Source organism: Lissotriton helveticus, chromosome 5_1, assembly GCF_964261635.1.
Source record: "Lissotriton helveticus chromosome 5_1, aLisHel1.1, whole genome shotgun sequence".
NCBI classification, from domain to species: domain Eukaryota; kingdom Metazoa; phylum Chordata; class Amphibia; order Caudata; family Salamandridae; genus Lissotriton; species Lissotriton helveticus.
In genome coordinates, this window is record NC_136065.1 from 1,787,318,590 (window position 1) to 1,787,335,917 (window position 17,328).

Genomic DNA, 17,328 nt, shown 5'->3' on the forward strand with positions numbered 1-17,328 from the left:
TTCTCTTCCTTTAGGTAATACCATCTAAGATTCAGAGAAGTAACAAGATGGTTTGCCGAATTCAGTGTTTTTCCTGCAACCGTAAATGGATTATTTAGTCCCTGTACTTTTCACAACTAAAAGAGGAAGATACTCCTGTGTACTGAATAGTTATACTCCTTCATGAACATTCTAATGTTTATGATGTATTGATGTTCTTTAAAGAGCTGCACGTTGGGGCAGCAATAAAAGTATATTGCCTAATGTTAGCCTCCGTTTGTCTTTAATTAAATCAATTTTCTCTCTGCATAATAATTGGAGGATCGTCATATCCAGGCGCCTCCGCGACGGAGGACCTGACTAACTGGCACAATAGATCAATAGCAACACTGAGAGACCTGTTCCAAGACGAACACCTGATGATATTTGACCAATTGTGTCAAGACCATCACATCCCCCTAGCCAATTCCTCCTAAACGGCCAGCTATTGGCAATGTGCTGTCTGATGTAGCACATGGTGGATCAATAGCCCTCCACACATGCAGTCGCACATATACCATACACTATGGGCACACTGCGTCATATGATCACATGGTTACATAAAGCAATGAAATAACATACTGGGGTCTCCCTGACTCCCATACAGCAAAAACGGAAGGAAGATATTGGGCGACTATTACACAATTCGAAATCGCCACAGGCACTTTAGTCACTTAAAGCCATGTCTCGAAATCCACAGTTTAAGTGCATCCAATACACAGTCTTACACAAGGCCCATCAGACCCTGACAAAACTAAACCATATATTCCCCACAGACAACCTCAAATGCCTCAGATGCTACTGAGAGACCACAGACCTCCGGCATATGCTGTGGGAGTGTCCCACCCTAGCTAATTATTGGCAAGTAGTCCATTACGCCCTGGCATCTATTACAGAATTGCTGCACCTGAATACATGGGAGGCGACAGCTCTGGGGATCTGTAAGCGAGAAAAGAAACATATAGCTCAGGCCCACTTTGTACATCAGGCCGTATTACTTACTAAGCATGTTCTCACCCTACACTGGAGGGCTTCCCAGTCACCGCTCCCGATAAAATGGCAGATGACTCTTCTGCGATGGGGAGAAGCCGAAAGCACAAATCTGCATCACGAGGAGGCCCTCCATCCCTGTAAATGCCCCATCGCGGCAGCAGGAGACACTATGCCCAAGCAGTTCCGTGAGGAGATGTGGGTGGCAGACGCCCTCTCTACCCCCTGGGATGCCAGGTCGCGACCCCCTCCCACCACGACTACCGCACTACAGCCTCCTTTTACTGCAGAGTAGCTTCCCTGGAACCAACCTGCACACTGCCCTTGACGCAAATATTTAACCAGTTCCGCCATGGGCTAAAGCCCTCATTACAAAGACCTTTGTTGCCCCATGGGCTAAAGCCCTCATTACAAAGACCTTTGTTGCCATCCTGTTCGCTCTCTGACCCCTTGATCCCCTAAGCTTGCGCTGTTATGGAACCTCACCCCTACTCTACATTCACTGTTCAAGAGGTGCACATACTCGAAGACGACACACTGGAGCAGCATTCTCCTCCAAACACTCAGCACAGACTGCTCAATTAGAAATCGCTCTTCTCCGGCTAGCAGTGGTCTGCCTGTGTTTCTGACCCCCTGATCCAATTCTATCCTCTACACAGCATCGAGCTTATCGCAAAACTGACACGTCCATGCTGACAAGAAACAATTGTGATGTTTACGTTTCACTATAGTATATCATGAAACAGATATTGTAATGGAAAAATACCTCAATAAAAAGATTTTGGGAAAAAAGGAGTCACGAGATATATAGAGACCAAAGAATTCTTCACAGAAAAATAACTTGCGAATGTCCACAGCCACCACTAGATGGGAGGAGTAGACAGAGCACAGGATCTACAGGAGCACATGTAACAAAAAGTATGTGATCGAAAGTGTCAGCGGCGTCCTCGACCTTGGGAGAGACGCATTCTCCACGGAAGGACGACTCTGAGGCCCCGGCGACCAAGGCCTTTATGGTCCAGCTCTTTTCCGCCATTAAGGAAGACATCGCTGAGCTACGCTTGCAGCTTGCGTCTGATCTCTGGGAGGTGAGGCGCGACGTGGATAATGTGGGGGAGCGAGTCGCGACACTGGAGGAACACGATTTGGGGACAGCGGAGGATATCCACCAGCTCCAGCAGGACGTAATTCGTCATAGGTCCTGCGGGAATAACATCAGGATGCGGGCGGTGCCGTGTAAAGGAGAGGGACTGGATTTGCGGGAGTATGTGGAGGCGCTTTTTAGGCACATCCTACAAGAGGAAGACCTGCCACCCATCCGAATGGATCGCGTCCACAGGGTGGGGCTGCCGAGGGGCGCCAAGGCTCCTCCTCCTGACATCTTGGTCTGTGTGCATGACTTCCAACTAAAGGAGCGGATCCTGAGGAAGGCTCGCGACATCTCCCCTCAGCAGTTCCGAGAACATCGCCCACTGCTCTTTCAGGACCTTGCGGCCTCCACCCTGACCAAACGGAGGGACTTCAAGCCCATCACTACCTTCCTACGCGATCAGAATGTGCCCTATTCCTGGGGGCACCCCTTTAGACTTATCTGCAAGTGGAAGACTAAGCTCATCCAGGTCCGGTCCCTAGAAGCAGCCTACGACATCCTTGGGTTGAACCAAACGGCTTCTGCCCCCGACAGCGGTGGCTCACCCAGCAGGCGTCGAAGCGACTCCGGGGGCTGGCATCAAGTCGGCAGGTCTGCTCCGGTGACGAAACCTGATCTGTCCGCAAGTCTGCAGGAGCGGGGCGCTGCAGTCGCCTCTGTGGTGCAAGTGACGGAGAACCCGGCAGGCACCTGAGGTATGATCTCATCTCTTGGCCCCAGCAGGGCTGATCTCTGGCGCCGGAGGGGAAGCACTGACAGAAGGTACTTTGTTGTTCTGTGCTGTCCTGGATGGGCGGACGGTCCTGTATCAGGAACTGGCTGATCGACTGGTTGGTGCCATGTTTCCCGTCCCTTGGGACTTCTACTTTGGACTAGTGTGTGTTTCATGCTATCTCCCTTTTTTATTGTTGGACTGTGGGGGGACGGTGGGAGGGGGAGGGGGGTGTAGGGAAGTGGTTCTGTAGTTGGTTTGGGGCGGGGTTGGTGTGAGGGTGGGGGGGCTTATGGTGGCGGCTTTCGTTTTGGGGATTTTTGTTTTCTTTTGCACTGAGATGTCTGAATGTTTTAACGAGCGTTTCCCTCCCTTAGCCGAGCTTTGTCTCAATGAGTCTCCTTCAGCCCCTTAATGCCATGGCTCATATTACGATAGCTACCTGGAATGTTAAAGGCCTCAACTCCCCGCAGAAACTGCTCAAAATATGGAAATATCTGATAGACCATCATCTAGATGTAGTCGCACTGCAGGAAACTCAATTAGCCCGGGCGGATGAACTGCGCCTTAAGCACAAACTGTACCCCCTTATTTATCGGTCTTCGGCCACCACCAAACACCGAGGGGTGGCCCTGCTCTCCGCGCAGCGACTCAGTTTCAGCCGCTAGGGGTCCAGGGGGATAGGGAGGGCCGATGGATCATGATCAAGGGCATCCTGATGGGCAGAGTCTGTACTTTTGTGGCACTTTATGCTCCCAATGTTGGCCAAACACCCTTTCTTACTAGCCTGTTTAAATAGCAGATTTTGTGGAGGGTCCTCTCCTTCTCCTAGGCGACTTCAACCTCATAAGGCAAAAGGGGCTGGACAGCACACACTCACAGAGGTCGGACGCGGGGACTTTCACAGTAGAGACACAACAACAGTTTCAGGACCTGGGGCTCTTAGACACTTGGCGGGCGCTATACCCACACACACAAGACTACACATTCTTTTCGCACGTCCACAGGACATAGTCCCGCCTCAATTACATCTGCATCGGCCAATCTCTGCGGGGGGGCCCTCCAGAACGCAAAAATGTTCCCTCTCTCAGTCTCCGATCATAGCCTTTACTCCATATGCCTACGGTGGCAGGGTCCTAAACCGGCTGCCCCTAGGTGGTATTTCCCGCCTTCTCTCGACCGTGACAAGGAGTCATGTCTCAAGCTGCGCACGGCCACAACTTGCTTCTTTGAGTCTAACCCCCCAGAGGACACATCCGAATTTACTAATTGGGATGCCCTGAAGGTGGTAATCGCCCTCAACTCCGCCCTAAACAGGCGCCGCGCTCAAGAACGCGAGACGCTTAAGGCTTAACTTGCTCAGGTTGAGCTCTCCCACAAGCCTGACCCCACTCGACAGAGTCAACGCCAACTTACTGCTCTCAGAGGCAAACTCCGAGCTATCTATTCCAATAGGGCGGGACAGACTCTCCTTAAGCTGCGGCAGCTGTCGTACACACAGGGCAACAAGATAGGCAAACACCTGGCACGTCAGTTGAGGGATAAAAGAGAAAAGGAATACATTGGCGGGATTTTTGATTCGTCTGGCCAGATCACCCAAAGGGATGAGGAGAAAGCTTCTGTGTTTGGGGCCTTCTATGAGGGCCTTTACAAGGGAGAATCCTTGGAAAGGGATGCCCAAAAAGTGTTGCTCGACGCCCTAGCGCTCCCGCAGGTCTCCGACGACTGGAATGCCCAACTCACAGCCCCCATTACCCTGGCTGAGGTCACTTTGGCGATTTCCTCACTCAAAGCCAACAAGGCCCCAGGCCCTGACGGCTACACAGCCCTTTTTTTATAAGACATTTACCCCATAGCTTTCTGCGCACTTGGTCTCTCTTTTTAACGCAATGGCCACTGAGCGTAGAACGGCAAACACCATGGCAGAGGCAGTGATCACAGTCATTCCCAAGCCAGGGAAGGACCCACAATACTGCGCCTCCTACAGGCCGATAGCGCTGCTCAACTTAGATGCTAAGCTTTATGCTTCGATTATCGCTAAAAGACTGAATGACCTCATGCCGCTTCTGATCCACCCCGACCAGTCTGGTTTTATTAAAGGGAGACAGATGCATGATAACACCCGCCGCATTGCACATCTCATAGAAAAAGCCAATAAACTTCGGGTCCCGGCGGTCCTGGTGGGGCACGATGCGGAGAAGGCCTTCGACCGGGTCAACTGGGCGTTTCTGTCCCGGACGCTGGCCGCCTTTGGATTCTCGTCCAAGTTTATCGACATGGTCCAGGCGAACTACCGCGCCCCCATCTCCCGATTGGTGGTCAATGGGGCCCGTTCAGGCTCCTTTGGTCACTGCCGGGGGACCTGGCAGGGCTGTCCCCTTTCCCTACTCCTTTTTGCCCTGAGTATCGAACCCCTAGCGCTCGCTGTGAGGCAGAACCCGGACATAAAAGGTATTCCATTCACTGGCGGGCCTCACAAAATTTCCTTGTTTGCCGACGACATCCTCCTCTCCCTCACGGATCCAGAAAGCTCCCTGCCAAACCTGCACTCAGAACTACAGCGTTTTGAGCTGCTCTCCGGCTTCAAGGTGAACGCTGGGAAGTCCTTTATCCTCAACATCTCCCTCCCGGCGGACCGAGCCGCCCGCCTCCGTTCCTCGACTACGCTCGCCTGGGCCTCTAAATCACTCCAATACCTGGGGGTGTCCCTCACCCCGACGTGCCAATTTTCCCCCTCGATTCACCCAAATTCAAGCCGATTTGGTGAAGTGGAAACCGCTCTTCCTCTCATGGCTGGGCCGTATCCATGCCATCAAAATGATGCTGCTGTCCAAACTCCTCTATCTATTTCAAGCCTTGCCCATTAGCTTAGACTCAGATTTTTTTCAGCAACTCAATTCCATGATCTTACGCTTTATTTGGCAGGGAGGGTGTGCTCACTTCTCCTTCTCCCACCTGCGTCGCCCGCGCTTGGAGGGGGGAGTGGGTTTGCCGGACCTTCAACTATATTACCAAGCGGCCCAGCTGAGAGTTTTGGTCGAGTGGACCCAGAGGGATTCTGAGAAACACTGGCGCCACATGGATCGCAGCGTGACAGGTCGGACTATTTAGGACTTGGTTAGGCGTCCTCGCAGAGATAGGCCTCCGAACACTTACCTGAACACACCTACACTCACTACACTGAAGGTGTGGGACACTTTAACAGGAGACGATAGGTGGACTACCTTTCCCTCGCCTTACTCTCAGATTCACCACACGTCCTCTTTTCCTCCCGCTCTCCATGAAGGCCCCTTTGATTCCTGGAAACAGGGCGGCTGTTTAGCGTTAATTCACCTGTTCCGGGATGGCGAACCTCTCACTTTCAAAGATTGCCGAGAGGAGTTTCATTTACCAGAGACCGAATCCTACCACTATACCCAACTCATGCACTGGGCACTCCACCCCACTGTCCGGGAGGCAGCGACTCGCCCTTTGACCAAATTCGAAGCATTCCTTGCTAAATCTTCTTCAATGAAAGGCGTGATCTCCTTTATATACTCCCTATTGCTCCAAACCACTATCTCACCAAGGCCCAGGTATATGGGAATGTGGGAAGAATTATTGCAGCGCCCCATTTCAGAGGAAGAGTGGTCTAGCCTGTGGACTGACACCAACCGCTTCAATCACTCTATAGCACTCAGAGAGGCCCACCTCAAAACTATGATGGACTGGTACCTTCACCCCTCCAAGCTCCGGCGGATCTTCCCCGGCACCTCAGACAGATGTTGGAGAGGATGCGGCCAATTAGGTGATTTCCAACATATATGGTGGGACTGTCCCTCTATTAGACCTTACTGGGAGGAAATCTTGGCACACATTAAGGAGATGTTAGGCTATCCCATTCCTACTGACATGGCAGGGGTTCTTCTGGGGCTGCGCGACCCATCGCTCTTACACCAAACCAAAGCGGACAAAATGATTATGTGGCTTTGCATTGGAGCGGCCAAGGTTACCTTGGCGGCAGCTTGGAAAAAGAAGGAAGCCCCAGCTACCTCTCTCTGGCATGCCTGCCTCTGGCAACTCCTGAGTCTGGAGAGGATGGCGGACATCTTCAGAGATGATTTCAAAAATGTTGAGTTCAGATGGGGACCACTAGTGGCCTTCCTCTCCCGGGGCCTCCCGTCTGCGATGTGTCCCTCCACCATCAGGGCCCTACATCTCTTTCAGGTTTGAGCGGCGCCCTAACGCTCCCACACAGTCTCATCTCAGACTCATTCTATTGCCTATTTTTTCCTTGTTAGTTGTCATTTGTTTTAATTATGGCCGCCATCATGAGGGGAGGGGGGTGGGTTTTGTTTTCCCCTTTTGAATGCACAGCTTGCCTCCTGTTGAGGCCAAGCGGCAATCGTCAGCTCCTTTAAGCCACCTACAGCTTCCCGGGGGGAGTTTCCCTATGGGCGTTACAAGTGGGAAGACGCTACGCTTTTCTTTTCGATTGGTCTATATATGGGGGGGTTCCCCACTGTCTTATTAGCCTGTCTACTGGCCGGAGGCGGGGAGTCCCCCACTTGGAATGGCTTGTACGTGCTACCTTTGATGGCCTCCCCTATTGTCGTTAATGTCTGTTGACATGCATACTCCCCTGCGAGGGACTCTTGGCGTTCGCCATGACTGTCACCGCACTGTTTGCTTGTGTATACTTCAATAAAAACATTTTTGACAAAAAGTATGTGATCCAGCAAGAGAGAAAGGATGGAGTGTAGTCACCAGAAATATATAGTCTAAAGGTGAAGTGTGGTCAAGGGAGAGGAACTGAGTTAGTAAACAGTGGCTTAGGGAGGGAGTCAGATCAATCAGGTGGTTGGACTATGCTTTGGGACCCTTAAAAGTCTCAGGAAGACTCTGAAGTTCTTGCCCGTGAGAGCCCGACAAACCCTGGTACATGCACTAGTTACATCAAGGATGGACTATGGCAATCTTCTCTATTTAGGTACTCTGGAGAAGAATCTCAGTCGCCTACAGGTCCTACAGAATGCTGCTGCCCGATTAGTGCTTAGACTACCCAGAAGAGCCGCATCTGCAGCGGCCCTCCGGTCTCTGCACTGGCTTCCGGTCAGAAGCAGGGTAGAATTTAAAGCACTTTGCACGTGCCATCGGATCATCAACGGGAGATCTCCTCTCCCTCTGCAAGGACTTTTGACATCTTACGAGCCTCCCCGATCCTTGAGATCCTCCGGCTCTGGACTCCTGGTTGTCCCTAAGGTGTCTAGAGCACGGATGGGTGGAAGATCTTTTAGATACCTTGCAGCCTCTAGATGGAACAAGTTACCCATGCCATTGCGACTAGAGCCATCAGAATCAATTTTCAGAGCCAAGCTCAAAACTGCTCTATTCGCTCAGTAGGTACGTCGCTACTGTAGGTTCCAGTAATAAAAGTTTCTCCTCAGCGCGGGGACACGCCGTTGTTGCGTCACCATGCGCTTTATAAAACCCCCTAAATAGAAATAGGGAGTGTTTACTAGGAAGAACACAACACTAGGTTTTAAGCCATTATTCACAATGTTGTTAAACGTCGGACACTTTACTTCCAGAAACCTGAGCTTCCATTCAACTGCCTGGAGCCCCTAAAAATAAGTCTAATTTTTCATTTGCTCCCAGAACTCAAAACAGCTGCCAGTTTCACAAACCCCTGCATAAATATCCTTCCAACATGCAGACCCTCAGAACAGCTGCCCACCTTCGAATCCCTGAATAAAGGTTCTCACCCATAGATCCTGTCCAGCATGCGAGCCACAAAGTGCTCCTCGTCAGAGCTGGTCAAACTGAGCAGCTTGGCACCTAGCTCTTGGCAAAAGAGTTGTGCTTGAATCCATGTCTTCTTCTCCTGCCAGTCATCTGAGCGGAAGGCCTGCAAACGCAGGTAGAAAAGAAGAGATTATGATGAGAAAAAGACCTGCAAAGTTTTGTGAAACAAAAGTAAATGCAAATTTATTCGGAAAACTCATGAAATCATCATAAAGTGAACAAGTCTGTTACTGCTGATGTCATGAACATGAAAAACAATGCACCAGTTCAGTAAGACCCTCCGACACTTTTCATACTTTGTACAACACCTCACCCACCAATAATAAAACTGTCTTAGGCCTCACCACAAGTGTCAGAGAATAAACGTAACCCCCAGAATGTCTATTTCCTGCTTCCCCACTTCAACCATTTGAGTGTTACTGCACCTCTTTGGTAGGATTGTATCTTACACACTCTCAAATGTGGGTTTGTCACAGACACCAGAGCATAACAAAAGTCATGGGGCAAATCCAAAAACCTTTGCTTAGAAACACAAAGCATGTAATTTGACAACCATGTTTGCCCAGACTATGGAGCTGCAAATCAAACTGAGTCAACCTTTCAGATGACTGATTCACCGGCTGTTCAGTATTTTGTGGGAAAAACATCCCTCTTACCTTATAACAATGACGCAGGCTGGGGTCCGAATTCCAGTCTTGTGGACAAGAGCCAGTCAGGGTAGGTGTTGGGTAGGCAGATGGCAAATCAGGGAGACCAGTGTTTTGCCTGCAGATGTACTTGGCCCTGGATGTGGCACAATCTTTCACCTCCCAGAGACCCATGGAACGTCCTGTAGCCAATGCCACACACCCACCTCGCTCATAGCCTATGGAGAAGTGCGAAAGCCCCAATGAGACAATTAACTGTGAAATCTGAAAAGATGATAGTTTAGCAGCACAAATATTTGCTTAGATGCACAGAAACACACTCCAAACCAGCATGAGTGAATGGCCCAGTCCTCACTTTTCCCTTCTAGCCCCATTTCATTCTGATATGACTGGACCCTCTACTTATACACCAATACCTCCTGTGTTAAGAAACCCTTGTTCACAATGGCATGAAGCAATACAGCATATCCAGTCAGTCAGTCAAATAACTTTATTCGGTTTGTTTGTACAAAACCATCAAAGTATACACAAAGAATAAAAACACTGTCAAATCACAAGTTAAAAAATATAAAAACAAGTACATTTTCGAATCGCTTATTGAAAGGGGCGATAGAAATGGACAGTCAAACATACATCAAAATACATTAAGAGACAGATGTGGGTACATAAGGTGCATATTCTACAAGACCATTCATAATACAGCATACTCAAAGAGGCTAGAATGAATAATTGTGGTGCTTTTGTCACTGTATGTTTCTACAATTATCACGCGGTCTCCCTTGACTTTTTGTTTTATTTTTATAAACTTAGTTAGCTGGCATACTTTAGTCTGGCCAATAGGAGACTGCCAAGCAGCCTCCCATTGCATGGGCTCTACACCCAAAAATTGTCTTTCATTAGTGAACACTAATTGGTATATTTGGCATTAGCGAAGGTATCAGGAAGGTCCTTCAGAAAGCGTAACAGTAGCATAAACGTTGTACGTCATGTGTGCTGCAATGTCGCTCTACAGCACTCATATGGGAGACTTTAATACATGGCATCACGGCAGCCAAGAACCCTGAGCGGCTGCAGGCCATGCTGTAGCATTCACATAGCAGATTAAAGCACTTTGGCATTAAGGCTTACATTAGCTAAATCACTGGTAAAATGTGTCTTCAAGGCTGCAATCTTAGTCTTATAATGTCCAACAGTGAGCTAGGTGCATGTGATTGCTAAGATAGGCTCTCGAAAGGCTGTTTACTACAAGGCCTACAGCAGCTTTTCCACTGTCAAAGCTGGAAATATAAATAAGATGAATTTATAAATTTAAACAGCATATTTATGCATCTCGTTTTAGGGACCATGATGAGACTCAACCTTTGCAGCAGTGTACCGTAGAGCACACTTTCTAATCCACATGGAAATGTTGAGTTATAAAATCAAAGTAACAAATATGCCTCGTCATGAGCCGTGGAACGCTCACATGTGGGGATAATTCCCCTGCTGTGCTGAACGTTCCACGAAAACGGGTGCGGCCGTGACGAGCTCAGCTCGTCAGGAGCACTGTGCCTCATGACAAGCTGAGCTCGTCATGAGCATGGGGGCGCTGTGAGCGCCCCCAGCACAGTAGGGGAATTACCCCCGCAGCGAAGGGGTTAAAAGGGCACTGCTGGATGGATAAGGGTTACCTGAGGGCGAGAACAGGGAGAGGTTACCCTGAGTCTCTGTCACCCAAACACAGGCAAGAGGACCTGGCAAACTCCTGCACAATCCAATGACCAGATTCAGGATAAAAGGCCTTCTGATGTAGGTGATTGAATGTCTAACCAATCTGGATTCTTCCACCCACGGAAGTGCCATAGAAGGGACAAACAACTGGAAATTGTTTCTCTAGAAAGTACAGGGTGATGCCCTTGTTAGAACAGCATCAGCCCAAAGGTGGACTGGTGGAGTCCTCAGATTGGAGCAGAATGGAGTGAAACTTTCACGTTTTGAAGGAAACCAGTTACGTTCCAGTAATAATAGTTATTTTCTAGATTCACGAGATATTATTACAGCAATCAGTGGCTAGGGGCCAGATGTAGGTAAATGGCATTTACCGATTCGTAAATACCGAATTTTACCGATTCGGTATTTACAAATCGGTAAATGCTATGTAGGTATTTTTACCGATTAATTTAACGAATCTGTAGAATTCGGTAATTACCGAATCGGTATTTACCGATTCGGTAATTGCCATTGGTTCCTATGGGCCTTGAGGCCCATAGGAACCAATGGCAATTACCGAATCGGTAAATACCGATTCGGTAAAATTACCGAATGGACAAGGGGAACAGGGTGTCACTTTGACACCCTGTTGCACCCCTCATTCAGGCATGTGTGCCATGTGACACACATGCCCTTAGGGCATGTATGTGTGCCACATGACACAGATGTACATGCTCAGATGTGCATGTACACAGGAAATTGTTATTTACCATCAAATAGTATTTGATGGTAAATAACGAATTCTTAGGGCCCTGAGGCACTGTGGGCCCGATGTAGGTAATCCCAGATTACCGATTCTTAAATACCGAATCATACCGATTCAGTATTTAAGAACTGGCAATCGGGATGTAGGTAATTTTACCGAATTAATTACCGAATCGGTATGATTCGGTAATTAATGAATCAGTATTTACCGATTCTGTAATTGCCATTGATTCCTATGGGCCTTGAGGCCCATAGGAATCAATGTCAATTACCGAATCGGAAAATACCGATTCGGTAAAATTACCGAATTTGCAAGGGGGATAGGGTGTCACTTTGACACCCTGTTGCACCCCTGATTCTGGATTGTGTGCCACATGGCACAGGTGTACACAGGAATTCGTTATTTACCATGACATAGTATGTCATGGTAAATAACGAATTCTTAAGGGCTGGTGGCACTGTTTTTAGTGCCACCTACATCACGAATTTGAGATTCAGTAAATTTACCGATTCGGTAATTTACAGAATCTGTAAATTTACAGATTCTGTAAATATACCGGATCGGTAAATTTAAGGCCCCCTACATCTCAATCACCAAATACCGGTCGGTAACGGCCGAAATCGGCCGTTACCGACCGGTATTTGGTCACCTACATCTGGCCCTGTTTTCAGTGCCACCTACATTTCAAATTACCGATTCTGTAAATTTACAGAATCGGTAAATACCGATTCTGTAAATTTACCGAATCGGTAATTCTTAAGCCCCCTACATCTGAAAATCCAAATACCGGTCGGTAACGGCCGAAATCGGCCGTTACCGACCGGTATTTGGTGACCTACATCTAGCCCCTAGGTTCAGAAGTGTCCCTAAAGTGTAAACATTTTGTTTTTAATAACTTATTTTATTAGCATACATTCGATGACTGCGATCTTAATCATGTTTACATCGTAATTTTGAGGTAAACATTTTTTAAACTTGAATATTGACCATGGTAGAGTCAGTATAACTCACTATGACATTAACTATAAGCCCACAATGTCCCAAAACGTGACCTCAATTTTAGATTATTTTTTATGAACTTCCTCCCTTCTATCACTTGGGAGGTGGGTGTGTCATATATGAACCTATAAGGTTTATGAGTTACAAAACCATTCTTACAGGTGAGTAACTGGTCTATTTTTAGTGTGAACCTAGAATCATATTCTACGCATATATTTTGTAGGGGTATTCGCTTCTTCTGGCGGATGGTTTGAAGTGATAGTTGCACAAATTAACTATTTTACCACCATTTAACCCACCACAGCTTTCTTTTATTTTTGTATGTCTACACAATGGTTCGTTGTGAAAGTGTGTGTAGATAAGCATGCTTCTCAGGTTTTGTCATCTACACATATATTAGCAAATAGAAGCTAAAGTGGCTTCCTTTTTCCTAGGTGAATGTGCCATTGGCTACCTGTCTAATAACCTGAAAGACATTTGTATATTCCGAACAATCCATGTAGTAATTGTCCCATTCACAGAACAAAATACCACTAAATAGTAGGGGACGTGTGCTACAAAAATCTGATTGGTCTTCTAATCCCTATAGTCTCCAGAAGATGGTACATACCTGACCACCCTAACATTCAAAGTTTGCAAAACTGAATTGATTGATTCATATCAAAGTGTCAAAAACACTGAAGGAATGAATTTTGGACTGGTTTGCATGACCATCTTATTCTTGTATATGCGTACATATTGCTGTCCTAGCAGTAAACTTGCAATTCATTTACTCTTCTTATGTATGCAATTGGTACTAAAAAGCTCTTTAAAGAGTTACAAATTTAAACAGTATTTTACACCTAGGTTCAAAGTAGTTTTTTTAATTAATCCAACTAGAGCTACATTTAAATTCCATTGCAGTACTAGTTCTTCCTGTGGGGATAAGATCCATTCGTCCCTTACAAAAACATTTTTATAAGTGGCGTTAGAAAATAAGGCCTGATGTAAACCTCCCTCCATGTATGCTGCAATCAATAGCTGGCAAATGTAATCAATGACGTTTTGTCTTTTTTACACCAATTAAAGTATCTGCACCGTTTTAATGCCTTAATACTTTTTAATGGTTAGGCTTCTAGCTTCTTTAATGGCTTCAAACACTTTTCTGGAAAGTTTATATATTGGAACTATATGACCTCAAGAGTCAGGCTGCTAGTTGTAGACTGTGAGGATCTGGATGATATCTCTTTCTTTTTTACATAGTTAATGTAGCCTTTTGTATGGAATTTTTATTACACAATGTTGTCCCAGTACATTAACCTGCGAGTACCATATCTGCTGTGTCCATTTTCGCAGTATTAATATTAGCACTTTATTTGGAATTGTTGAACTTGTTAATCACTATGTGGTCTGAGGAAGGGAGTATGTACATTTCACTACCAACTTATCAAAAATGAATTTCCCTTTAAATGTGGGTAACATGTACTAAATATTCATTCCACAATTTTATGTTTAAATTCACACTTGTGAGAAGTGCTGGGCTGCCCACTCAGAGAATCCATTTAAATGTTTTCTTTGCCAGGACATCATTTCCAGTTGAGGGTATGTTTCTAGTATTGGTTCTGTGCCAAAGTTGTTAAACTGGTTTCAACAGTGGGTACAAAACTGTGCCCTTTGTTTGTTCAGACAGAAGATTGCTGTTGAGTTGGCTGTGAGTATTTATATTACTTTCTCTTTAATCTGAATTTCCAAAGCCTTCAGTACCAAGAACACCATCTTTAACTCCAGATAGTGTACGTGCTTCCTTGCATCGTGATCTAATCAATAACTTCTTACTTTCAGATTGTGGAGATGTACTTCCCAATCCAATTGCAAAGTGTTTGTTGTACTGATTACTTCTGGTATTGTTGTCTTTAACTGCCTGCCTTTTTACATGTATGCATCCTTTTACAACAATCTCCGCAATTCTCCTTCAATTAAGACCAGTGACTGTTCAACCACTCTTGAAATTATCTAAGAGGTCTTACATTAGGGACCGAATGAATGCACGATTCCATAATTCTTGGTAATTTCATTACAGTTCTCACTGTCAGAGCCTGATACATTTGGTTTGAGTGAGTTTGTTCCTGCAGTTCCAATTCCCTCTTGTGTATGGGATATGTTAATGTCAATTAAGTGTTCATAAAAGCCCTCGGAAAATTATTCTCCTTTTGTGGCACTGGCAAGTTTTTTTTAAATTGAATGTGAACTCCAATTGATATAATTGATTCACTTCTTTCCGAGGTCTGCACTAAAATTGCTGAAAAAAGCTTGCGGTGACAAGCCGAATGTTTACGTACAGATATAAATGAATGGCCTCACCCGAAGGTGAACTGATTCGAGCGCCAATAGCTCTGTATAATTCCATCACTCTATCCCAAATGGAAACACCTTGAACTGGTAACGAAAACTGTTCCTCACAAAACTGAGACATTTTCAATGGGCAGGGTGCATTATTATAGGAAAGCTTGCATCTGTCAGGTCAATGGTGGCCAAGTAATAATTTTCCTCCAGGGACAGTATGACTTCTTGGCGTATTGGTGTAGGACTTGCCCTCTTTGGACATGGTCTGCCCCACTCTTTGCCTGGTATTTGTTTCAATTTTGACAGAAAATGCACTGGGCTCTTGCTATCTAGGTCCCCAGTGCGATATCTCATTCCCTAAACTGTACAACTGTTTCCCCAACTGGCAATACCTTTAGCACCCCCTGTAATTCCCTAGTAAGTGATACCCCTGGTACCTAGACAAAGGAGGCTAAAGAGTGTCCCTAAGGGTTGCAACATGTATTGTGCCACCCTTAGGGACCCCTCACCTAAGTCATACAGACTGACATTGCAGGCTGCGTCTTGGTGCAGATAAAAGTGAAAACACGACAGGGCACACATCCCTGTGTGCCATGCCTACAGGCACTGCAAGCAGTATAGGTAAGTCACCACTACAGCAGGCCTTACAGCCCTAAGGCAGGGTACACTATACTACATGGGTGGACATAAGCAGTATGCCCCTGTGCTGGCCAGTTAAATTACGACCAGTACAAGTGACCAGGGTAGCCATTTTAAGTGCACGTGCTGGACATTGGTAAAAAAGAGTTCCCCAGCTACATGATGGCTTCACTGAAATCTATGGTGTTTGGTATCAAACACCTTGTATCAATAAACCCACACTGATTCCAGTGGTGGATTTATTAATACATGCACCCAGAGGGCACCTTAGAGCTGCCTCATAAATACCTACCAGCCTCTAGTGTGCTGGCAGACTGGTGTAGACCAAAGAGTACCCCGCCTTTGGTATGCAAATCTGGCTTCCCAAAGAGGTGAGGGGATGCCACCCTCACAGACCAGGGCCCGTTTGGGCAGGAAAATTGTTAGTCAGAGAGGTGTGTTCACCCTCAGTCTAGTACCATCTCTAAGGTGGGCTACCTGATAAGGACAAGAAATTTAAAAGTCTGCCATTTTGGCGATGGCAGAATTAGGGACTCTGAGAGGGGGTTATGGCCACTTCCCACAGGAAGTGGTCATATAGGTGGCGTAGTGACCCCAGGGGTAAAGTGGCCAAAAGGAAGTGCTTGTGACTAGACACGCCACTTTCAAAGACAAAACCTGAAGAGGGTAAAAATGAAGGTGCTCAGACGGGGGTCCAATGAGCCTAGTGGGTACCACATTGAGGTTCTATGGGTATCCTGGGAGGGCTAACCCTCTTAAATCCTTCCATGAAAGCATTTAATGACAGGGACTCTGAAGAGAGAAGTGTTCTCTGTGCTGTAAGTATGCTGCCTCTGCAGCCAAATGTAAACAAATGTGCAAGCCAGGCCTGAGCGTTGCAAGTGTAACAAGTAACAAACAAGGTCATGTACTGTTGGTGTTAGTAGATCAATGTGTTTGGGTAGACATAAGTGGATGAACATCTTCCTCTTTTCCACATAGAGGCTTGTCTTCCCTCTACTTCAGCCTGCTGAGTATGGACATACATTTAGGGGCAAATTGAGGTAACCAAACTCCAGGACCTCAGGAGTTAAATCATCAGATTGAGCTGCAGGAGTTTGGGATGCCTGAATGTGCCCTGGTGTTGAGTGAAAAGGTCCAGCCTGTTTGGGAGCTTCTCATGAGGAACTAGAGACAACTCAAGTAGGATTGTGAACCATGGTTGCCTGATCCACATGGGTGCTACCAGGGAAAGGGAGGTCTGCTGGAGCTTCCGAATCACATTTGGAAGAAGTGAGAGAGGCAGAAAAGTGTAGGCAAATATCCCTGACAAGTTCAACAATAGCGCATTGCCCATGAACTGTGGGTGTGGAAACCTGGAGGCAAAGCTTGGGCTTTTGGCGTTTTCGGTGGTTCCGAACAGAACAATGTTGGGGAACCCCCAAAGTTGTAAATAGGGGAGCAGAACTTCGGGTGGAGTTACCACTTACACTCATGCACTTGTTGCTATATCCTGATGAGCAAGTCTGCAAAATGATTGTCCGCTCTCAAATGTACTTACAGATGTACTCTGTGATCAATCGTACAACGCCAAATTTTTTGCGTTAAAGCCAAGAGCTGAAGAGAGTGTGTG

The 17,328-nt window shown here is 46.7% G+C and overlaps 1 protein-coding gene across 1 annotated transcript in view; it reads right to left on the bottom strand.

Moving 5' to 3' along the window:
- Positions 1–17,328, bottom strand: part of MRC2 (mannose receptor C-type 2) — a 545,797-nt gene that overhangs the window by 243,634 nt on the left and 284,835 nt on the right. Inside the window, 2 exon segments of the mRNA XM_078645096.1 lie at positions 8,615–8,757; positions 9,311–9,519. Coding sequence (XP_078501222.1) covers positions 8,615–8,757; positions 9,311–9,519 — 352 coding nt within the window.